This window comes from Martes martes (genome assembly GCF_963455335.1).
Source record: "Martes martes genome assembly, chromosome: 6".
NCBI classification, from domain to species: Eukaryota; Metazoa; Chordata; class Mammalia; order Carnivora; family Mustelidae; genus Martes; species Martes martes.
The window spans coordinates 45,932,001-45,957,358 of record NC_137893.1 but is presented as its reverse complement, the minus strand read 5'-3'; the positions used below and the strand labels follow the sequence as shown (position 1 = coordinate 45,957,358).

The 25,358-nt window shown below is 37.0% G+C and overlaps 1 protein-coding gene across 27 annotated transcripts in view; it reads right to left on the bottom strand.

Moving 5' to 3' along the window:
• Positions 1–436: 436 nt before the first annotated feature.
• The window catches only part of SNAP91 (synaptosome associated protein 91), a gene marked incomplete at both ends in the record, with an annotated part of 138,059 nt that continues 113,137 nt past the window's right edge, over positions 437–25,358 (bottom strand). For 14 of the 27 annotated variants that reach the window (XM_080806575.1, XM_080806570.1, XM_080806556.1 and 11 more), the window contains 7 exons: positions 437–529; positions 4,835–4,939; positions 5,584–5,667; positions 18,313–18,424; positions 19,321–19,351; positions 23,051–23,200; positions 24,715–24,849. In XM_080806575.1, the coding sequence (XP_080662701.1) occupies positions 437–529; positions 4,835–4,939; positions 5,584–5,667; positions 18,313–18,424; positions 19,321–19,351; positions 23,051–23,200; positions 24,715–24,849 (710 nt within the window). Of the gene's footprint in view, positions 530–4,834; positions 4,940–5,583; positions 5,668–17,909; positions 17,934–18,312; positions 18,425–19,320; positions 19,352–23,050; positions 23,201–24,714; positions 24,850–25,358 lie in introns of all 27 variants that reach the window. The other 13 variants (XM_080806573.1, XM_080806557.1, XM_080806565.1 and 10 more) reach the window with 7 other exon arrangements.

Sequence of the window (25,358 nt, the reverse complement as noted above, 5' to 3'; positions counted from 1 at the left end):
TAAGGATAAACAAATAAAAAATACAGTTTTGGAGCCAAATATATTCTTAGATGGTTTCTAAATGCAGTGTAATAGATGTTAGTTTTCTATAAATTCCTGTCATCAGGTAATACAGTGGTAATTTCCTAATTTACCGATTAGCTTGGGCAACTTTTTGCTTTATCAGTAAAATGTTTGTGTCTCTTAGAACAACTTGGAGGCTTTTCTCCTTCTTAGTTTTGTAAATTAATCAAGATTTTAAAAAATTTATTGATAATTCATTGATGGCTTTTAGTACTGATTTAAAAAGCATAAACAACTCAAATTATTATTATTATTATTACATACATGTGTTCAAAGCACAGAAGTACAAATACCATACCTGAAAAAGCTAAGCATTGCAACGTCATTATTATAAGCCCACAGGAAAAGCTCAATATTAGATACCTTAAATTGTTTACAAGAAATCCTTGATGTTAAGATCCGCTAATGGGTCCTTTGCTGGAGGTTTCTTGGGACTCTGAGTGGCAGGTGTAGGGCTTGGAGAAAGCTAGTGCGGAAAAGCCAGCCCAAGACAGCAGAAACAGAAATCAAACAGAGAGACAGGTAAGCACATACCTCTACCTCTTAGGCAGAGCACATACCACAGAAAACAAACATGCAGAAGATGAGATGGCTAAAGGTTTACAAAATCTACTTTGTTTTACTCAGCAACAGTGTTTAATTTTGGTTTCATAAAGTACACTTTAAATGATCTTTGGCTTTCTTGAAATTCTTTGACATCAGATCTAGCCAAAGTAATATTTGAGGACTCTGGCACAATCATATGGATACAAGTTAGGGACGATGTATCAAACTAGTCACATTCAGATATTATGAATATAGAGTAAAATAACACAACAATCACTTGCTCTACACAAAAGAATTTTTACTTTGAGTTATTAGTATTATTGAACTAATAAAGAAATTTTAATGACTTTTCCTTATAGCGAGAGTGAGTTTGAGGGAAAATCTTTTGAAAGAAAATAACTTGCAGAAAGTCACTTAAGAAATTACTTTAAATTATTAGCTAAATATAGTAAATTTTACATAAAGTGTTTTAAGTGAAAACTGGTCAAGTTTGGAGGCACTGTTTGTTTCAAATGGAAAAGAGTTTCCCAGGTATGAATGTCATTAAATTCCAATATTCCCTGTCCAGCTCACAGAGAAGACTAATTACTAAATGTTATAGGAAAGAACTATATTACACTTGCTAGCAAAAGCAGCAAAGAATTAACTTACCTTGTTTCTGTTTACTTAATTCTTAAATTATTGCATTGTGTGACAGACACAAGCTTTGGAAGCAGGCTTCTGCAAGAGTGTTAGGCAATGATGCCTTGAAAAAGGTCATGTGATCTGTATAGAGTAATAACTGACACAGATCTTTTGGGGCTATTCCTCTCCTATGCTTATACCTTATAGAAATCCCAGAAATCTGGGATTATGGGGGTAGCAATGTACATTTTTATTGGTTCAGCAAATAGAGCTCAAGAAATAAAGATTTTTAGATTTGTTCCCATGTCCAGAAACTACTGACTGTACTACCTATCAATCAAATTTCCATTTTTAAAAATAGGAATCATTCTTTTTTTTTTTTTTTTTTTTTTTTTTTTTTTTTTTTTTTTTTTTTTTTTTTTTTTTTTTAATATTTTTATTTATTTGTCATAGAGAGAGAGAGGGAGAGAGAGCGAGCGAGCACAGGCAGACAGAGTGGCAGGCAGAGGCAGAGGGAGAAGCAGGCTCCCTGCTGAGCAAGGAGCCCGATGTGGGACTTGATCCCAGGACGCTGGGATCATGACCTGAGCCGAAGGCAGCCGTTTAACCAACTGAGCCACCCAGGCGTCCCAGGAATCATTCTTTATAGAAAGATCAGAAAAGATAAATGCAAGGGTTAAAGTGGTTTGGAAGGTAAGAAACTAGAGTTGAGGGATGCCTGGGTGGCTCAGTCTGTTAAGTGTTTGCCTCTGGCTCAGGTCATGATCCCAGGGTCCTGGGACCCCACACTGGGCTCCCTCCTCAGCGAGGAGACTGCTTCTTCCTCTGTCTGCTACTCCCTCTGGTTGTGCTCCACACCCCCTCTCCCGGACAAATAAATAAACAAAATCTTTAAAAAAAAAAAGAAACTTAAGAGTTGATTCATTATTAATCATTTGGTGAGATGACAACATCATTAAGGATGATACCAACCAACTAAGATATAGTGGACTAGTCCAGGCATCAGTAATGGTAAACAGTATAACAGTATTTTGTATTCTGAAGTTATAAAATCCTATTTATTTTACTATTTAGTATAATCACCTCTGCTGCTTCTCTAATATAGGAAATACAAAACTTTTAGGTTTTTTTGTTTTGTTTTGTTTAGAGAGGGAGGGAGGGACAAAGAGAGAGGGCGATAGAGAATCTTAAGCAGGCTCCACACCCAGTGCGGAGTCTGACCTGACACAGGGCTTGATCTCACCACCCTGAGATCAAGACCTGAACCCAAATCAAGAGTCAAATGCTAAACGGACTGAGCCACCCAGGCGCCCCATGTAATCTAAAACTTTTATAAATATGGCATACCATTTCCTAAATCATGATAAATTCAATTAAATATTTAACATTCTGTTTTCATCATATTATCTATGTTTCATTTTCATTCTTTTAATTAAGTAAACTGATGCTATGTAACACTGATATCATGGAAGGAAAATAGCTACTTTAATAAAATTGTGTTAATTTATTTCTAAAGCTTTTAGCGCACAAAATACAGTAAGATCTTAAAAATCTTAATATTATTCTTCTAAATTAATAAAAATAGAAATGTCTAGCCTTTTTTCAAAAAGCTGTTAAATAATCATAGATTTATTTAACCATCAAGGAAACATTCATAATAAATGAGATCCTTAGAATTTTAAGTATATCTAGATTAAATTTAACCCCCACTATTATCCCCCAAACCTTCCTCACCCCCCTCAGAAACAATATAAGGCAGAGTTCATTAGTCTCAGAGGAGACTAGAAAATTTCTCATGAAGCCAGTGCTTTGGGTATAGCTTTGAAGGCCAGGGTTTCTCACATTCTAAATCTATCTCTTTGAACACCTACCATTCTCTCTTCTGGTCACTGTGGCTTTTGAAGGGTTAAAGTAAAGAAGCCGAAAGTAAGATTTGGGAAGAGGCAGACAATAGATTTTGGAGATGATTAAAGGAAGCAAAATTCAGAAAGTTCAAAGTAGGAATTCTATGGATAACTATATAAACACCCATTTGGTGAGTAAAAAATACCATAGAAGTGGGTGCCTGGGTAGCTCAGTCAGTTGAGCAGCTGACTCCTGATTTCTGCTCAGATCATGATCTCTGGGTTGTGAGATCGAGTCCTGCGCAGGAGGGAGTCTGAGATTCTTTCCCTCTACCCCTCCCCCTCCCCTCCCCTCTCAAAATAAAAAAAATAAATCTTTACAAAAAATATTTCAGAAGTGAAACCATTTACTGATACCATTGTAATATATTTGAGTTTTTTGTTTTGGTTTGCTGGGCATGGTCCTAGTAAAGTCTTAATGTGGTGTTTTAACTCCATCCATGTCAGTTTCTTATGGTAAAAATCTCTTTGGTTCTACCTACACCTCCACGTTAAAATAGTTATTGGCCAGGCAATTTATAAGAGGAATCAAGAACTGGTTACTCATTGGCATGACTATCACTATTAGCAGCAAAACAGTTCAACAAAGTGTATGTTTTACCATCTTGGTAGTAAGGAATTCAGCCTCATCTAAAGAGAAGTTTGTCCTTTGTCCTGGATCCTGGTAGGTAACCTCTAAACCCTAAGAACTTCCTGAGTGATGGGAATGTCTTTGTTATTCAGGGTGGGTTCTTGGAACCACCTGAGGACTCAGGGTGGGGACTAGCCACCAGAAAGACCAACAATGTAATGAGAGTGTTAGATCTTGGGGCCAAGTGGTATCTGCCTGACTTGGAGTGACACTGGGGAGCTGGAGATTGAGTTCAACCACATGGGCAATAATTCAATCATTCCTACATAAGGAAACGTCAATAAAAACTCTGCACACTGAAGTGCAGGTGAGCTTCCTGGGTTGGCAACACTGCATCTGTATTGTTACACATGGATGCCAGGTGAGTAACACATCCTTGAAGACAAAGAACTTTCATGATTGGAACCCTCCCAGTTCCAGACTTCACCCTACACATCTCTTCTTTTGGCTAGATGTAATTTTTATCCTTTCACTCTAATAAAACTATAATAAATTTCATGCCTTCCTGAGTTCTGTAAGTTGTTGTAGGCTATTGAGAACCTCCAAATCTGTGGGCAGCTGGTCTGAAGTGAAGGGGTATAGCCCTAGGGACTCCCAAACTTGTGGCTGGTGTCTGAGGTGCGCAGTCTTATAGGGACTGCTCCCTTAGACTCTGCAGTTCGGCAAACTCGTTGCTGTTAGCTTCACAATTCTTGGGCACAGCGGGCAGCCTGGAGGACAGTGTCCCTAACCCTGAGTTTGGCTAGTTCTGGGAACACATGATAAAACTACAGATCAGAAGTACTCATTTCTTTGGGCTAAATGCACAGATACTTTAAATGTCTAGCTGTCCTCAGGAACTATTCTGAATTAAGTAGGAGAAGAACGGAGGGACTTAGGAGAGTGAGTTATTACTATCATTTTCCTCCGAACCTCACACTATTGGTAATCTGTCTTCCACGTTCCCCCTTTCCTTCTGAAGCAACAGATATGAGGATTATATCAGGTAAAAACATTTTTAAACAGTTTGCCACATGGCAGTTTTATACTTATAATGTTACTATTTTAAGGACATTAAAAAACTGACCTGTGTGCCAGGTACAGCCGCAGCTCCGAAGGGTGGCCTCATCATGGGCTGGGCAAACATGACTGGCTGCTGAGGCATCATGGGCATGCCTGTCCCAGCAGGAGGCTGAAAAGGAAGAGCGGTTCACAGCATGAGTGGAATCCACTATGGAAATGCCCGGACACTGAAGTCTTTGATGTTTCTGAAAATTTGTGAGGAATGCAGGTCTGTGAGAAAGTATAACTTGTAACTTTGAACAATGGGTGCTGTGAGGCTGACAGATGGCAGAGAATCACTGAGGTACAGTGGAAGTCTGGCCGACCACCTATCAGCCTTCTCCTGACCATGCTTTGCTGGTGATTATTTGTCTTCTGTGAGCATGATTCTGAGGAGGTAAAACCTTGTTTATTTGTGGAAACTGATTCTAAAATTTGTTAGTGATAAAAGTGATAAATGAAAAGTCCTAGTATAGCGATTAAGAGTTGATTTTGATGATTGAGCTAAGAATGTGTTTGGTAAATACTACTCCAAAAATGACAAAACTATATACTACAGAAATCATTTTGAAGACAGAATTTAAGTATTTTATAGCTGACTTTATCATGTAATATGTAGGCTTCTTAATGTCTAACATAGATGACTTTATTTTTTAAATTTTACATTACTGCATTTGGGGAAGAATTATATTCTGTAGCTGTATTTGTTAATCTGGGATTTGGCAAAGGCCTCAGAAATGTCAGTTACAATTTCTAGCGCAGGTTGTCACTCACCATTCCAAACCCTGCTCCAGGCTGTCCAACCGATGGGGCCCCGGCAACAGGAGGAACTGAACTGGCTGGAGGTACAGCTCCTTGCTACCAAAAAAACCCACAAAACACACACACACACACACACACACACACACACAACCAAAAACAAACAAAAAGAACCAACATAATTTGGTTTTAAAATGACAGAATATAATTTTAGAATGCATGCCCCTTTAAATATGTGTGGCTAGGTAAAGAAATACCATATTTCAGTTTTAAATTTTAAAAAATGGCTCTAGCACCATGCCAGTGATATGAACAAGGTTGCTAACTTGATGTTCACAGCTGTGGTGCTATCACTAGCTCCCTGGCCTGCAGCCTACTGATAGCACTGGGCTTCTGCTCTACCTCCTTATAAGCTTCTCCTCTACCCTCACTGTAAATGAGTCAAATTTCTCCAAGCTTGTCTTTTCCTCTCGTTATATGCTCCTACAGAAACTGGGGTAGACATAAGAAGAATGTGCCTTCATTCATCTATCAATGCTTGGTTTCCATTTGCCTCCCATTTTCAGTGTGTGTGTGTGTGTGTGTGTGTGTGTGTGTGTGTTTTACGAGTTGGGGAAGGGCAGAAGGAGGAGGAGAGAGAATCTTAAGCAGGCTCCATGCCCAGCACCACGGGGCTTAATCCTACAACCACAGCCTGAGCTGAAATCAAGAGCTGGACACTCAAACAACTGAGCCACCCAGGTGCCCCTTGCACCCTTCCTTCTCCACATTTTTAGATTCTCTTGTTCTGTTATACTTCTCTCTGACTTTTTGACTGCTATACATTTGCACAAGGGTCAAAATTAATTCCAAGTTTTAGGAAGCATTTAGAAGACTACACATAAAAGGCACAAATATCCCATTTCAGGTACAGGTTTTATAGTTTTCAGTCATACAACAAGGCCCCCGAATATTTCCCTTATGTTTGGAAAACTAACCCAGGATGCTTGGTTGGCACACTCAGTTAAGCATCTGACTTCTGCTCAGGTCATGATCCCAGGGTCCTGGGATCGAGTCCCACATTGGGCTCCCAGCTCAGCGGGAGCCTGCTTCTCCCTTTCCCCTCTGCCTGCCACTCCCCCTGCTTATATGCTCTCTCTTTCTGACAAATAAATAAATAAAACCTTAAAAAAAAAACAAAACCCAAAACTAACCCTACTGCAATTCCTTAAACTTAATCATTAAAGCAAAATCCTAATGAAAAAAAGGAAATACTATAGTGATGTCAGCAAAAATGGTGAAGTAAGGAACTCTGAAACTCTCCCCAATCTGTAAAGTCAGTGGAAAAACAGGCAACAACTATGAGAATCAACTATTTTAGAACTCGAAGCTAACTAAAAGTTTGCAGCAACCAGGAAAGTACTTATTCAAGAAAATCAGCCGGATATTGGCAAGAATAGTGAGCTTTGTGGCATCTTAACTTACCCTTGTTTCATCCACTGTTCTTCAGCTCAGCTGTAGTCTTGAAAATAACAGCTTACATTCTTAGTAATAGTACCAGAGGCAGCAGAATATATTTATTTATTTTGTCTCGTCTGGGTGGCTCCCTGGAAAGACTGGCTCAAAAGGCTTGTCTTTGTCTCACCAAACTGGGAATGCACCTAGTGCTAAAGTTGTTGTGGAAAACATTTACAGGCAAATGTTTTAGTTGTTGCTGTCTGAAGCAACGGATAACAGGGCAAATAGTAGACTAAACAAAAAGCTTGGAGAAGGAGATGTTTGGGGGATTAAGGGTGTAAAAAGCACAGACCTACTCCTGGGAGTTCAGAAGCTCATGCACATGGCCCAGGGTTGTGTGCATGCTCAGGAAAGAAATGAAAAGGCCTCTAGCTGACCTTGAGGCTTTGAGCAAGCAATCAGTGATTGTGATCGCTAAGGCAGAGCAGCAAACTGCCTGGTTGACTCTGCAGACATGTCCCAACACAACTCAAAGCCCCTCTCTACAAAGACTGGGAGATATTCTGATTCAAGGAATTTCAGTAATAGCTATCTAATCCTTAGCTGACCCCTTAGCTCAAGGGGCAGAGACTTTAATAGTCACACATAATAAAGAACAGACACTACAGAATTAGTTCAGAGTGGTCACTCAACAACAACAAAACAACAAAACAAACAACTACAAAAAAGTAACAACAATAAACCTGTGGGGAAGAGACAGAATCTGATTTCTAGAGTTGCCACATGATAATATTCATAATGTCTAGGTCTCAACGAAAAATTCTGAGGCATACAAAGAAACAAGAACATACAGCCCAGATGCAGGAGAAAGATCTAAAATCAATGACCTAAATTTTCACATTGAGGAACTAGAAAAAAAGAAACTAAACCCAAAGTAAGGAGAAGGAAATAATAAATATGGGAGTAGAGACAATAAAAACTAATTGAAGAAGTCATAACAAATCTAAATAGATGTAATGAAAAAGACTGTATCAGAAATCAAAAAATTTCCATCAGGAATCAAAAAAACCCTGAACCATATGATAATTTCAATAGCTGTAGAAAAAGCATTGGATAAAATACAGTATCTGTTGATGATAAAAACTCTCAATGAAGTTTAGAGGGAATATACATCATATACATATATATATATATAAAAATAATAAAGGCCATATATGAAAAACCCACAGCTAACATCATACTAAATGGTGAAAAACTGAAGGCTTTTTCTCTAAGATCAGGAATAAGACAAGAATGTCCACTCTCACCACTTTTATTCAACATAGTACTGAATATCCTAGCAGCAGCAACCAGACAAGAAAAAGAAATAAAAGGTGTTCAGATTGGTAAGGGAGAAGCAAAACTCTCACCGTTTGCAGAAAATATGACACTGTATATAGAAAACCCTAAAGACCCCACCAAAACACCATTAGAACTGATAAGAGAATTCGGCAAAGTCACAGGATACAAACAATATACAGAGATCTGCTGCACTTCTCTAAACTAATAATGAAGTAGCAGAAAGGGAAGTTAAGAAAACAACTACACCAGAAAGAATAAAATACCTAGGAATAAATTTAACCAAGGAAGTGAAAGATCTATACTTTGAAAACAATAAAATTGATGAAAGAAATTGAAGATGATATAAACAGATAGATCTTGCTCATGGATTGGAAGGACTAATATTATTAAAATGTCCATAATACTCAAATCCATCTACAGATTCAATGCAATTCCTATTAAAAAAAAAACAATAACTAATAGTATTTTTCACAGAACTAGAGCACATAATACTAAAATTTGTATGGAACTACAAAAGACCTCAAATACGCAAAGCAATCTTGAGAAATAAGAACAAGGCTGGAAGTACCATAATTCCAGATTTCATAATTCCATACCAACAGTATGGCCCTGGCACAAAAACAGACATATATAGTTCAATGGAACAGAATAGAGAGCCCAGAAATAAACCCATGCCTATATGGTCAATTCATCTATGACAAAGGAGGCAAGAATATACAATGGGGGAAAAGACAGCGTTTTCAATAAATGGTGTTGGGAAAACTGGACAGCTACAGGCAAAAGGATGAAACTGGACCACTGTCCTATATCATTTGCAGAAATAAACTCAAATGGACTAACGACCTAAATGTGAGACCTGAGACCATAAAACTCCTAAAAGAAAGCATAGGTGCAATCTCTTGGATATTGGCCTTAGGAACATATTTATGGATGTGTCTATTTAGGCAAGAGAAACAAAAGCAAAAATAAACTTGAGACTACATCAAATAAAAAGCTTTTACACAGCAAAGGAAACCAAATAAAAATCAACAAAACAAAAAGGCAACCCAGTGAATGAGAGAAGATATTTGCAAATAACATATCCAATGAGGGCTTAATACAAAATATATAAAGAACATACATAATTCAAACCCAAACAATCTGATTAAAAAATGGGCAAAGGACCTGAATAGACATTTTACCAAAGAAGACCTATAGACAGTGGACACAGGAAAAGATGCTTGACATCATTTACTATCAGGAAAATTCAAATTAAAACCATAATGAGATATCACCTGATACCTGTCAGGATGGCTAATATCAAAAAGACAAGAGATAACAAGTATTAGTGAGGATGTGGAGAAAAGGGAACCCTCACATGCTGTTGGTGGGAACGTAAATGGGGGCAACCACTGTGGAAAACAGAATGGAGGTTCCTCAGAAAATTAAAAGTAGAAATATCATATGAGTCAAAAGAATAAATAAAATCTTAAAAAAATCATATGATCTAGTGATTCCACTACTATTTACCCAAGAAAATGAAGAAAATGAAAACATTCATTCAAAAAGATACATGCACCCCTATGTTTATTACAGTATTATTTATAATAGCTAAGATATGGAACAACCTAAGCATCCATTAAAAAAAAGATGGGGGCACTTGGGTGGCTCAGTGGGTTAAGCCTCTGCCTTCAACTCAGGTCATGATTCCAGGGTCCTGGGATTGAGCCCTGCATTGGGCTCTCTGCTCAGCAGGGAACCTGCTTCCCCCTCCTCTCTCTCTGCCTGCCTCTTTGTCTACTTGTAATCTCTATCTCTGTCAAATAAATAAATAAAATCTTGAAAAAAAGATGTGGAATATATATGAAATGGAATATTAATCAGCCATAAAAAAGAAAGATCTTGCCATCTGTGACAACATGGATGGACCTAGAAGGTATGTGCTAAGTGAAATAAATCAGACAGAGAAAGACAAATACCATTATGATTTCACTTAAATGTGGAATCTAAAAACAAACCAAAGGGGTGCCAGGGTGTCTCGGTTGGTTGAGCAACTGCCTTTGGCTCAGGTGATGATCTTGGAGTCCCAGGATCAAGTCCCACAACGGGCTCCCTGCTCAGCAGGGAGTCTGCTTCTCCCTCTGACTCTCTCCCCTCTCACGCTCTCTCTCTCTCAAGTAAATAAATAAAATCTTAAAAAATAATAATAATAAAATAAAAACAAATAAATAAACAAAAACACAGATTCTTACATATGAATAACTGGTAGTTGCCAGAGGGGAGGTGAGTGGGGATGAGCAAAATAGATGAAGGGGATCAGGAAGTACAAAATTCTAGTTATAAAAAAAAGTGCAGCATAGGCAATATAGTCAACAATAAAAAAATTCCACCACAGAAAAGCCCAGAACCAGATGGCTTCACTGGTGAATCCTATTAAATGTAAAATGAAAAATTAATATCAATCCTTCTCAAGCATACAAAAAAAGAAAAACAAACAAACAAACAAACCAACCTGGGAGAACACTTTCTTATTATTCTTTGATGGCAGTTTTGCCCTGACACCAAAGCTAGATAAGGACATTAGAAGAAGACTAGAGACCAATATCCTTTATGAACTCTGATGCAAAAATTCTTGACAAAATACTAGCATACCAAATCCAACAGCATACTAAAAGAATTATATACCATGAGCAAGTGAGATTTATCCCAGAAATGTAAGGTTTGCTCAATCAAAGTAATACATCATATTAACAGAATGTAAGGAAAAAACCCTACATAATCATGTTACTAGAGGCAGAAAAAGCATTTGACAAAATCCAACACCCTTTCATGACAAAACAAGCAAAAAGACAAACATCACTCAACACACTAATATTATAAGGGAAAATCTTCAACTTGAACAGAGGCATCTGCAAAGAATGCACGGCTATCATCATACTTAACAGTGAATGACTAAAAGCTTTCTCCTTAAGACAACAAAGATGTACTGGAAGTTCTAGTTGTGGCAATCAGGTAAGAAAGAAAGAAACAGCATCGAGAAAGATAAAAAGAAATTAAACAATCTCTACTTGTAGATGACATCACCTTATATATAGAAAATACTTAGGAATTTATATATAAAAGAAACCACCAGAACTAATAAATAAGTTCAGCAAAGTTGCATGATATAACATCAATATAAAAAACTCAGTTCACTGTCCACTATCAATGAACAATTAAAAAATATAATTACAAAGGCAATTCATTTACAGTAGCACTAAAGATAAAATACTTAGAAATAAAATTAAGAAAAGAAATACAAGACTTGGGGCATTTGGCTGGCTAAGTTGGAAGAGTGTAAAACTCTTGACGTCAGAGTTGGGAGTTTAAGCCCCGCATTGGGTATAGAGATTACTAAAAATAAACATATAAATAAACTTAAAAAAAAGGACAAGACTTGTTGAAACATTGTTAGACAATTTGTTGAAGCACTGTTGAAATAAAAAACAACTTAGATAAATAGACATCCTGTGCCCAAGGATTAGACAATTAAGATTAAGATGGCAATTTTTCTTAATTGCTTTATAGATTCAGTGCAACCCCTATCAAAATTTCAATTGCTTCTTTTGGGAAAATGGACAATTGGAACCTAAAGTTTATATGGAAATGCAAGATATCCAGAATAGCCAAAACAATCTTGAAAAAGAAGAACAAATTTAGAGGACTTACACTTCCTGCATTCAAAATTTACTACAAAACTACATAGAAGCAGTGATGGTACTGGCATAAGGACAGACATATAAATCAACACAACAGAATAGAGAGTCTGGAAATAAATCCATATATCTTTAGTCAACTGATTTTTGACAAGGATGCCAAAACTAATAAATGAAGAACATTTTTTTAAATAAGTGTTTTTTTGAAAACTGGATTTCCACACACAAAATAATGAATATGGACACTATGTCACATCATATATGAAAATGAGTCTAAAATAGTGAAAGGGCTAATTTAAGAGATAAAACTACACAACTCTTAGAAAGAAACATAAATGTAAATCTTCAAGACCATGGATTAGGTAATAGTTTCTTAAATATGACACCAAGAGCACAAGGAATAAAAACAGAAATAGATAAGCTGGAGTTTATCAAGGTTTATCAAATTTATCAAAGGACACTGTCAAGAAAATAAAAAGACAACTCATAGAACGTGAGAAAATATTTGTGAATCATATATATATATATTTTCATATATTTAATAAGTATCTAGTATCCAGAGTACAAAAAGATCTCTTAGAACTCAACAATAAGAAGACAACCCAATCATAAAATGGGCAAAGGATGTGAAGACATTTCTTAAAAAAAAAAAAAAAAAAAAAAGGTACTAATGGCCAAGAAGCACATGAAAAAGTGCTCAACATCATTTGTCATTAAGGAAACACATATCAAAACCCTAAATGAAACCTTACATATTGCTGGTGGGAATGTAAAAGGAAGTGGCTGTGGGAAGATTTGGCAATTCCTCAAAAAGCTCAGTAGAGGGTTACTCATGAACCATCAATTCCATTCTTAGGTATATGCCCCAAAGAACTGAGGACATATATTCACACACAACCTTCTATACAAATAATAGAAGTATTTTTTTTACTGGCCAAAAGGTGGAAATGACACAAATGCCCATCAGTTGATGAATGTGGTCTATCCAAACCATGGATTACTCAGCCATAAAACGGCATAAAAGTACTGATACCTGCTACAACATGGATAACCTTGAAAACCTTGTGATAAGTGAAAGAAGCCAGGCACAAAACCCTCCATACTATAGGAGTCCGCTCATATGGAAATACCCAGAATTGACAAATCTATAGGAATCGAGTAAATTATTAGGTGCCAGGGGAGAGGGAGAGGTGATTGAAAAGGGGCTGTGTTTCTTTTTGGGGTGATGGAGATACTGCAGAATTAGATAATAGTGATGGTTTTACAACATTGCAAATATACTGAAAAATCACTAACCTGTACACTTTAAAATTGTGAAGATGATGAACTTAGTGTTTTTGTAAATTTTATCTCAAAAAAATTAAAAAAAAAAAAGAAAATACTTCAATACTTGAGAAACAGCAGATGCAGTTGAAGTTCTGAAAACAGAGTAGAGTACAGAACTTCTGTAAGGGACATTTGGAAATGTCCATCTGTCTGTCAGGGTCTCTCCCACTGTACCAGGAAGAGAAGGTCGACTACATCACAAGAGGATCTTATCAATGGACAAGACACTGCTTGAAATCTACACAACAAATCTTACCTTTAGATTAACCTGCCTTTCCTGGTAACTTCCCCCCAGCCTGGCCACCCAACAGCTTGCTTGCTTTTGTCTTCAACAGCAGATGGTGTTGAAGCCAGTGGCTTAGGCTACCTTGGGGAATTACTCATTTTTCCCTGGGTAGCCCCTAGACATGAGGTATACATGTTAATAAACTTCTGTTTTTCTCTTGCTAACTGGTCTTTTATTACAGGAGACTCAGCCAAGAATTCAGAAAGTTAGAGGGGAAGTCATTTTTCCTCCCCTACACTATAGGTATTGTATTTTCAGAGTCACTCTTTACTCATCATTTCAACACATTAGGTGGCAGACTATTCACCAGACCCAGAATCCTGTCCCTTACCAAGATTATATCATACAGTGATATTGTATTATTTATCAGAACTGTTTTCATCAAAACTTCATCCTATGAAAGAAAAAAGGTTTTTATTAGTTATCAAAATAAACTTATTGGAAATTCCTGAGCAAATAAATGGGCCAAATAATTTAAAGATAGTCTAAGTTTGCTATTGTGCTTACATAGATTAACTCTAAATTTACTCCTCAGGTTATTTTTATTTTCTTTTTCAATGTTCAACTGAATGTTTCATCCATAGGCATATAAATATTAGTTGTTTTTAGGGAAAGAATTGTGGATTCTGTGGTCTCTTGCCAAATGCATTTATTTCTGAATTGCAAGTATCTTCCCCATTTGATGAAAACTTAAGAGGTCTCCTGTGCACTGGAAAACAGGAAGAAGTAGCTGCTGAGACACAGGGTTCTTGATGGCCATGACGATGGAGCCCTGCCAGCAGATGTATCTCAAGGGTTCAAGTCCTGTTACAATGCTCAGATCTAACTTGAGTTCTGTGCTCTGGCAAATCCTAGAGCTGAACCTCCAAGCAGCAACTGAGGGGAATTTGAAACAAACTGGGAAGAGAACCTCAGCTCTCGTCTACCAGTACAAACTTTAAAAGGCAGCAGAAGGACACTCAGTCTTAACATCTGCCCTTTCATCTCCCACTTGCAAGGAGATGTCTACAGACTACCAGGAAATATGGAAACGCTGCTTTGCTGCTTCCGAGGCGTAAGGTTTTTTTTTTTTTTTTTTTTTTTTTCAGTTGTCTCTCTTCTTTTTCTTGAATATTCTTAGAGAAAGATACTCAGACATTTTTTAAGGAATAGGAAAGTGGAAGAGACCTTTTATGAAAGAAATAACTGGAGGGAAGAAGCCAGAGGCCTTCTTACATAATTAAGTCAGAATAATTTCTTCAGTAAAAGCAGAGCCAGAGCTTTGTTAAAGAGCTGCACAGTAAATGGCATAAAGGGCAGGGAATTTACACAGGCTGCATCTAAGAGTTTATCTTCATAAAGGTAAAATAACTCTGTATTTGACTGCCTTCAGATTGTTGCCTAAAATGTCAAGGAAAATAAACAAAAGAAACAGAAGTACGGTAACTCTGCCCTCCTGATAAATTATTTCTGTTGTTCTAGTTTCTCTTTGCACAGTTGTTGTGGATTCTTTATGCTAAAGCGTACTGTCTATTACTTTTTGGAGTTTAATTACAAACAACTTAAAGTCTTCTGCTTCATAATTAAAAAATAAGGAGTTTTGGAGTTTTAAAAAACAATGAGAATATTAATCTCATTCTTAGTGATGGTGCCTGCCAATCAGACAATTAGTGGCTTTGTTGTCTTGAAGAAGCAAAACAGCTGTTAAGTATTTGATGAATTCCCAACATTGTATGGTTAAAGTCTGGATCGCAGGAGATGTGTAGACTAAATAAGCTCTCCAACTTAGCACTATTTTTTTCTGTTTTGTTTTTTGAGAGAGAGAGAAAGAGAGAGGGAGCAGGTGATGAGGGAACAGAAGGCTGGCTGAGGACAAAGCAAAAGGCTGACACCCTGCAACCTTCCCCCACCCCCAATCCTGGGTGGGACATTCGTGACATTCTTTAGGAATCTCCCAACTATCTTAAAGTTAATACCTTGCTAGAGGGAAAAACCTTGACAAGGACAAGGCTTTAAGGCCTCAGATATCTTGTAGGTCCTCGTTAGCCTATGAAAGTTCTTTTGAAACCTCCCTTTTTCCTCACCTACCCCAGCCCCATAGTATATAACTTGCCACCCTTCGCAACCCCAGTGCAGCAACTCTTTTTCTGCCTTGTGGGTTCTGTTACTGTGCTTTAATAAAGCACCACATTGCACCAAAGATGTCTCAAGAATTCTTTCTTGGTCATCGGCTCTGGATTCCACCCCACTGAACCTCACCTGTATTCTGAAACCAATTCAGAGGGGCAGAGTGAGTAAAGTAGTTCTCCCTTGTCTGCTTCCTGGTTAAATGGCAACATTGTTTAGTGAACTGCCCCATAAAGAAACCTGGACAAACACGGTCTTCTGGCTTCATTCACAATGATCACCAGTTGTGTGGATTCTACTTCAAATTTTCTTTTTTGTTTTCCTTTTCACCTTCACTTCAGGCTCTCAGCCACTTTTTGTTTTAATCCTACAGCTGACCTACCAAGCGCCCATATTCTCACCACCCTTTCCTCCTCCGGTCTGCCTTAGCCTGTTAGCACCTACGACCATGACTGTCCTGAAATCAACCTGTTAAAAAACTATTAAAGCTTTTTACTGCTGATGAGGACAACACCACTAAAGTATAAGCTCAGAACATATGGTGCCTCTCTAATTTTGCATAGAAGAGAATAGGAAAATTAGTTCTGTTAATTTGGTAATGATAATATAAATTGCGCAATTTAAATGTCAATATGTGGTATTCAGAGATTTATAAGATCAGTTATAAAGAAACCCTCTCTTTAGGGATTCTATTTACATTTATTGAATTTCTCCCCCCCCCCCCCCCCCCGTCCCCAACAAGATAGTAGCTCTCAAATGTTTCTGTTTCTGAGAATGGAGTGCAGCCCCCCAAGACAGAGAACTATTTGCTTATGGTCTCAGCATTCATCTGGGTCACCAGCTACAGGTAAAGGCTTGAGGTCTAGGATAATAATTATGCTCCTTTTCACCCTCAAAATAAGTCCTGGTTTGGACAATAAATTATATGTTCATCCCAGGCATGGGTCGGTTTAAGCGATATATAGTTTTTTTTACTAAGTATCCTTTGTAAAATTAAAATGGAACTTCTTATTTTATAGCTAAATACGGTCCTCTTAAACACTGTTTTAAGATAATGCAAAGAAATATTTAAAGAGATAAATACCTAGAAACAATAGGCAGTTTTCTCATTGTTATTTTTTAGAAATTATGCCTTAAAATTAAGATCTTTTGGACTCTGAACTCACCAAAGGCAGAGAATATTAGTCCTTAAATTAACTTCTTTCTAACTAACAACCATGGGGTTGGGTGGGGAGACTAGAGGTTTTGAAGACTGAGCCTAGAAAGTTTTTTCTTATAGAAACTGTGATATAAATTATAATTTGATTAATACTATTAGTATTGTTTAGCGGTAAATTTTAGTTCCAAAGATCTTTTTCCCATTGGTTTAAACTTATTTTTATTTATAAAACCGTAATAAAACTGTTTATATGTAAAACATTACTATTTATCAAGTTATTTAAAAGAAAACATTTTAAATCCTAAAATTCAGGCATTTAAATTAATTTATGGAGTTTGATTATTTTTAATGGCATCTAAAGTGTTTATATTCTAATTTACATTATATTATATTAAAATATATATCCGGGGCACCTGGGTGGCTCAGTGGGTTAAAGCCTCTGCCTTAGGCTCAGGTTATGATCCCAGGGTCCTGGGATCGAGCCCCACATCAGGTTCTCTGCTCAGCAGTAAGCCTGCTTCCCCCCTCTCACTCTGCCTGCCTTTCTGCCTACTTGTGATCTCTCTCTGTCAAATAAATAAATAAAATCTTTAAGATATATACCCATGCATGTTTGTTTGGCTGGGGTTGGTGGGTGATGGTTAGGAACAAAGGCATCCAGAAAGCCTTAGAGAAGAGTGTGAGTTAGACAGGTTCAGGGAGTAAGCCAAGGTGAAATTATGAATAAGCTTGGGAAAGTGACTAGCATTGTTTTTGCTAAAAATGGAGCATATACAGGAAAACAGTAAATTTTCCTACCCTGGAAATGTCCTTTTTGTGGTTGCAAATCTCACAAAATAATTAGTCTTTATTTCCAGTAATACACTCTTTCACAGACTGAATGATGGTATTGAGATTCAGTACACAAAAATGAAATCTATTTAAATTCTATAGGAAAGATGGTGTTGGTAGTTTCGATGTAAAAAAAATGATGAGCAGAATTAATAGAGTTTTAAAATGAAAGTCTACTTACACAATAGAAAACTGCCTCATCTTTCTGGTTAAGAAAAAAAAATCTTACTTATTAAGACAATCAGGTAACTTAGGCAAGAAATGAGATAAAAATATAGATAATGATCACTGATGTTTAAGACTTTTGAAAAGTTGTTTCCATAACTGTGCAAATATAGAACTGATATCTAAAGAAGCATAAATACTATTTTGAAATAATGAAAATAAAAAATAGGTTACAATCTTTATTAAACAGAAAGTCAATGCAAGTTGCATTTTGGTAAATATTGCCTCTGGCTTAGGTTCCTGCTACGTGGGTGAAAAAATACAATGTCAGTAGCAAAATTAAACAAAGTGCACTCGGTCCTACACACTAGAAAAGTGGCAAACTATCAGCACCACCCTGGCCTCCGGTGGCTACGTACCAAAGGTGCACTTGGTGGGACGCCTGCTGACCAAGTTGCGGGGGCTACCTTCGGCTGCCAGTTGGCTCCACCAGTCAACTTTTTCTCTCCTGCATTCCACTGAAGATCTCCCCTAAAATCAAGCATACAAAACACACACAAAAGTATTAAAACACACTAATCATAAAAGAGTGTATATGGCTCATTAGATTAATTTGCAGTTAGAAGCAGTCTGTTTGAGTTGTTGAGAGAACAGGTTAAAAACTATAAAGGAGTCTTATCATATATCTAAGAAAGCATAAAAGCATTTGATAAAAAAAAAATCATTTAGAGTTTGGATCTCAATGGTAACAGGAATTTCCTATCATTTCCAATAGAAGAATGTGTCACAAAATTCAACTGAATTCCTCACTGGTTATAAAAAATTCCAAATAAGTATATTCGTAAAAACTGTGTATCTAGACTCTGTCAAATACCTGTATTTTGTTTCATACATGATGGCAGTTCTGGATCTGAGAGGGCTCATTGGAAGGTTTCACACAACTACATCACAACTATAACCTGCCTTATAGTGAACTGTAAGATACATCTATTGTAAAATGCATCCTAATTTTAGAAACGTTGAAAAGTGCATCTAAAGAAAGGGCACATTGTTTATCATTCTTACTATCCTCCTTAAAATTGATCCTCCATGAGAGACTTTTTAAAACCAGTGTGAGCTAGGAATAGTGTAATGATTCTAGAATTTAAAGCTATTAAAGCACTCAAACCATAATTCCCAAGTATTTCTAGCTATAATTTAGTGGCAATCTTGGAGACTGAAATAGATTGTTGTCTCTTTTCATTGTAGAGCCAACAGTTTGGAGGTTCCAGCAGAATAACAACAAAAACAAAAATCCAGAATATAATACAAACCAATTTTGAAATTACCTAGCCTGAGAGTGAGTTATTGCTTCAATGAGGTTAACAGTCTCAAATAAATATAAATACACTGCCACAAGAAAACCAGGTAATTTCAAAAACACTTACTTTTTGGATGTGGTACCAGAAATTCCAAGATCTATAAAAGGATAAAAGAAAACAGAATTTAAACCTCTATACTCAGCTTAAATGATATGACATTTAAAAGATCAAAGATTCAGAGGTCTAGAAAAAGTCCATATTTTGCCTAAGAATGACTGTATTCAATTTTACAAAGGAGAAACTATGTTAAGAAACATGTACAGAAATCTAACATTTTCTTTTACTTCACGTTATACTTAAGGATCACATTTTAATGTCAACTGGTGTCCAGGAAAGAGGAAACACAGCAGGCTCGAGACTGTTCTCTTAGAAAGGCCTGTGTGCCTGGCATCTGGGACCCAGCTCAGTAAACTGTTCTCTATCCTGAGAGAACACTTTTCCTAATGATACCGGTGGCTTTTCGGTGTCTAAACTGCTTGTACAAACCATGTTGTTTGTGCTGTACACCAGCTTTCCTTCTACAAGACTGAAATTTGGGGCCATGTCAGGCGGAGTACCTACATGATTAGCATCCAATAAAACCCCGGGGTGTGGTCTCTATAGGGCTTCCATGGGCAGAAACATCATGTGTGTTGCCACATTTTCTTATGCTTTTCCCCGCATGGGAAGGGGAGAGCATAAGGAAGTCAGTACGTGGATTCTTCTGAGCTTGGCTTTGTCTTTTTCCCTGATGACCCAGCTGCGTATCCTTACCATGCTGCTATAATAAGTCTTAGCTGGGAGGACACCCATGTGCTGCATCCTCTGAGTGAAGGTGGTCTTGGGGACTCCTGACACAACTGGCTTATCCATGCTACTCTAATCTCAATTCATTTACTACTTCAGCAAATATTGCTTGAGTCTCTGCCGATGCCAGGCACTATTCTAAGCACTTGGGATATATTAGTGAAGAAAACAAAGATCCTGGCTCTGGAGAAATTTCCATTCTAATCGGGTGAGACAGACGATAAAACAATAAAATAATAAATTATATAGGCCCCCTAGAAGGTGTTAGGAAAGCCCATGGGAAAAAGCAAAGGAAGAGCAGGGTGCGGGGGATCTGGTCTGTAGGATGAAGGTGAGGGATAGGCAGCATTAAACAGGTGCTCAGGGAAGGCCTCATGGAGAAGGTTGAGATGTGCATGAAGCTGAGCAGAGGCATGGGGGAAGAGCGGTCTAGGCTAGTCACGTGGTGCACTCTCTGCCTACGGGTAAGTCTATTTCACATTTGGAGAAACTGCCAAACTGCTTTCCACAGTTACATTTTCATCCCCCCTGTTGGAGACATTCTCATCAACACTGGTTATTGTCTTTTCTAATTCTAGCCATCCTCCTGGGTGAGAAGAAAGAAAGAAAGAGAAGAAAGAAACCATCTCACATGGTTTTGATATGCATTTCCCAGAAGACTGGTGTGGAGCATCTTTTCATGTGCATATTGGCCACATGTCTATATTCTTTGGAGAAATGCCCATTTAAATCATGTGACCATTTTAAAATTGGGTTGTTTTTCATGATTGAGTTGTAAGAGTTCTTTATTTATTCTGGGTATAAGTTCCTTATCAGATTTATGTTCTACAAATACCTTCTCCCATTCTGTAGGTTATTTTTCACTTTCTGGATAGTGTCATTTATAGCACAAAAGTTTTTAATTTTAATGTAGTTCTATTTATCTATTTTTATCTATCATGGCTTGTGCTTTTGGTGTCATATTTAAGAACATTACCCAATCCAAGATCATGAAGATTTATTTACTAATACATTTTCTTCTTAGAGTTTAATAGTTTTGGCTCCTACATTTAGTTCTCATCCACTGTGAATTAATTATTTTGGAGAAGGCAAGGTATCTAACTCTATCCTTTTGCATGTGGATATCCAGCTGGCCCAGCACCATTTATTGAAATGATAACTTTTCACATTGAACTGTCTTGGCACCTTCACTGACAATCAATTGAGCACAGATACTTAAGTTTATTTCTAGACTGTCATTCTATTCATTGAGGTATACGCCTATCCTGTGCAGCAGTACCGCTTAATGACTACAGCTTTGTAGTAAGTTTTAAAATCATTAAGTGTGAGTCTTCCAAGGTTATGCTTTTTTATTTAGAGTGTTTGGCTATTCTGACTTCCTTGTATTTCCATATGAATTTTAGGTTCAGCTTGTCAATTTCTATAAAAAAGCAAACTAGAATATTGGTGGGGAGTATGAAGATAATTTTTTTCAGTTTTGAAAGAAAGCTTAATTATTATTTTATTATTATTATTATTATTATTTTAGAGAGAAAGCGAGCACGAGGGGCAGGAGAGGGAGAGAGAGAATCCTAAGTGACGTGAGGCTTGATTCCATAACCCTAAGATCATGACCTGACCTGAAATCAAGAGTTGGACACTTAACTGACTGAGCTACCCAGGTGCCCTGGAAGATATTTTAATTAAAAAAAAAATTACCTATAGAGAAAAATCAGTGTTTTTTTTGGGGGGAGTGTTGTTACATTCCTATAAATTTTGGTAATATATGAATTCATGTAATCATTACTATAATCAGGATACATAGCAATTTAATTACTCAAAAATATTCTCTCTTGCTACGCTTTGCAATAAAAAATGCACTCTCAGCAGCTAGAGGTTTAAATTCTTTATTTCTGAAGGAGAATATGGATGATACATTGGAGTGCCAGCAAAAGCAGTTACTACTGCCAACTAGCCTTCAGCAAGATGAAATTTTAGAGTAGGAATACTCAAATAACCTCTCTATGGGTGTCATCAAAGCATTTTCATGGATGCCCAGGCCAGAGACAATGAATGGGAAAAACATGTCCATTGGATAATTCATAGGAAAAAATGTCTGTATCAAGGACCTTCTATAGCCGTGAGAAAAATGAAAGGTATCTGCAGTGGTGAACCCATTCACCTTAATGAAAAATCAAATTCCGAGTTAAAAGAATAGGACAGTCTTTATACCAGCTGCCCTCATCTCTTAGGACTCTCTTCTTCACTTGCTCATGTCCAGCCTCTGGTCTCCTTGTTGTTCCTTGACTATGCCAGGCAGTTTTCTGTCCCAGTGCCTTTGCACTGGCTATCTCCTTTGCCTGCAAATATTCTCCTTCATGTGGCTCATTCTTTTCCTTTCAAATCTTAGCTCAAATTGTACCTTCTCAGTGAGACCTACTCTAATTCCCACTGCAGTATTCCCAATTCCTCCTTGCCTGCTCTGTTTCTTCTCCATAGCACTTATGACTTAACATACTATAGAATTTATTTATTTGAAAATATTTGTTTGTCTCTCCCCTTGCTGAGTACCCTAAGAACAGAAATTATACCTGTTTTGTTTGCTGATTTATCTTTAGGGCCTGGAAGAGGCGTGGTACTCAACAAATATTTGTTCAGTGAATAACTTAAAATCATATGGACAGTCAATTGTCAATATTTAAGTTACTCTGTGTTCTTATTTCCAAGTGAACTAAAAAATTAAATACTTACTTAATACTTAATGCTCTTGGTTTCACACTTGCATATGCTAATTATACCTTTAGTAATTTAGATTAAAAATGGCATGGGTACTGCTTGTGAGACAATGGCAAAGGAACTGTTTATCTTCCAAGGAACTGTACTGGGTAAAGCACTAAGAATTTCTGTCTGCTCCTTGATATTCTCACCCATAAGTGAACCCAGAAAAATAATACATATAAAGAGATGAGAAAAAAAAAAACTGCACAGGATGCAGTAAGAAACAAACAAGCAAAAAAACTGTATTACTCACTGCCTACTAAGCTGGCAAGAGATGAGTCAAGGTCACTCCCAAGGGCTTTGCTTGCTGCCATAGCTGGACTGGGGGGTACCATTGAAATGGGTGCAGGCTGCCCAGCTGGTGCCATGGTTGGCATCAGTAGATCACCTAGACCATCAAACACTGGAAATCAAATAGACCATGTTCAGAATGATTGGGAAAAAAAAAAAAAAGGCCATATGCAAAATTAAATGGAAATTATCTTCTGAAAAACTATAAAATAAGTAAATACACAATCTTACAAAAGAAGACATGTAATTGACACTTTTTATGACTATAACACCAAGAAGAACATTTCTACATATGTCTACTCATAAAGTACAGAAATACTAGTAAACATAAACAAAGATGGAAGAAAATATCTGTGTAATGTAAAGAAAGAGCATAGATTTTGGTGTCAGAATTAGGTTCAAATTTAGTTGCATGCCTCACTAGCTGCATGACTTTGAGAAAGTTACCATCAAAGCTTTAGTTTTCTCATCTATAAACAGGGAGGGTACTACTACCACATAGTTTTGTTGTGAAGATTAAATTAGATAATATATATGCCTTTATTATAACGTTGCTCTATACAGGCAGTGGATCTCCTGGTTTCCTGTGAAGTCAGTGTTGGAATAAAACCTGCTCTAATGGGCAGGACATAGTAATAAGTATCTGACAAAAAGCTGACCATATTTTACAAGTAAACATTTTGACAACTTCCCTCATTATAAGCAGGCAATTTTGATTCTAACTCTAAAGGAATGTTTAAAGGGAAAACTATTTTAACTAAGGAATCATGCTGTTATTGATGGTTCCTGATCACTATATAACCAATTACCAACTTGTTTAGTTCCTAGAATACAGAAACAACATTCAAAATACAGAGGCAGAGGATTTGCATAAATTGTTGCTAGTATCTTATCCTTGTCAAAATTTTTGTGGTTAATTTTCATTAAAAAAACCATGAATAAAAAAAAGAATAAAAAAAACTATGAATATTTACTATCAATACTACTGTACAGTCATTCTAAATTGGAAAAGGACAGCATTCAACTAGGCACTGGCAATAGAAGCAACCAAATTGTCAGGCAGGGGATATATTTAGGCTGTTTTCTGAAACACATTTAATTGCCAAAAACTCACCAATTGAAAATTTGTAGTAAGGACCCAGCATGGGAAGAGTAGAATGGAAGAGAATACAAACAAAATGACAGCAGGATGAAAGATTAAAGGCAGGCAAAGAATACTACTTGTGTCCCAACTTCATAAAACCGAGGGCCATGCAAGCTTCAGAGGGTGTAAGCAACAGCAGTGGGAGTGTTCACACATTCAGATACTGCGTAAAGTGTTTGTTTTCCCTTAACCATCTCTAAACCACGTGCGTGTAAGCTCATGCAAACAGATGGTGTGTGTGGTGGTAGATTTCTGCTAAAATTTAAAACAGAAACACAGAAAAGGATTACAGGTTATCCTTAAATCTTCCAAAATGTACTGAAAATATTTACTTAAAATATAGCACAAGAGACTTATTAAAGTTTTAAAACCAGGTCACCACTCAGTATCTGCTTATAAGTTTCCTGATATCACACTAACCTCAGGTGGGCTAGTGTACAATTGGAACAAATGAAAAGAACATTTGAAAATCGCCACCTCACCTGATGGGTCAAAGGAGCTGCTGCTAGAAGTTGAAGGCGTTGTTCCAAAAGCTGCCTCAAAGTTGGGCTGTAGCAGGTTATTCTGAGCTGGAGTCACTGGTGATGGAGAAGGGGCCATAAAAGAACCCCCAAATCCTGGGGAAAAAAAACAGTTCCAGAAAAATATAAGCAGAAACAACTAAAGGTGGGTAAAGGCCAGGAAAAGAGTCAGGATGAATTAAAGGACACTGAAAAGGGACTGAATGCATGTAGAGAGATGAGAAGTCAGTAAAACTGGGTAGTGTTTTTAAAAGTTTTTTATGTGTCTTGGCATCTGTCATGTATTTTTAAAAGATTTTCACTGATTTTCTAAATTGAAGTATAACAGTCAGTGTTACGCTATTGTTTCAGGAGTACAGTATAGTGAATCAACAATTCGATACATTACTCAGCTCATCATGATGAGTGTACTCTTTAATCCCCATCTCCTATGTTACAACCTCATCCCCCCCTCCCAACCTTCCCTCTGGGAATGGTCAGTTTTGCCATGTATCAATGAGATCGAAGTTAATTAGAAGTAAGCACTTAAGAATATATACCCTTGTTAAGAAAACCTGTGGCAACCAAGTCTATTATTGCAACGGAGCTACATAAAGCGAAGAAGT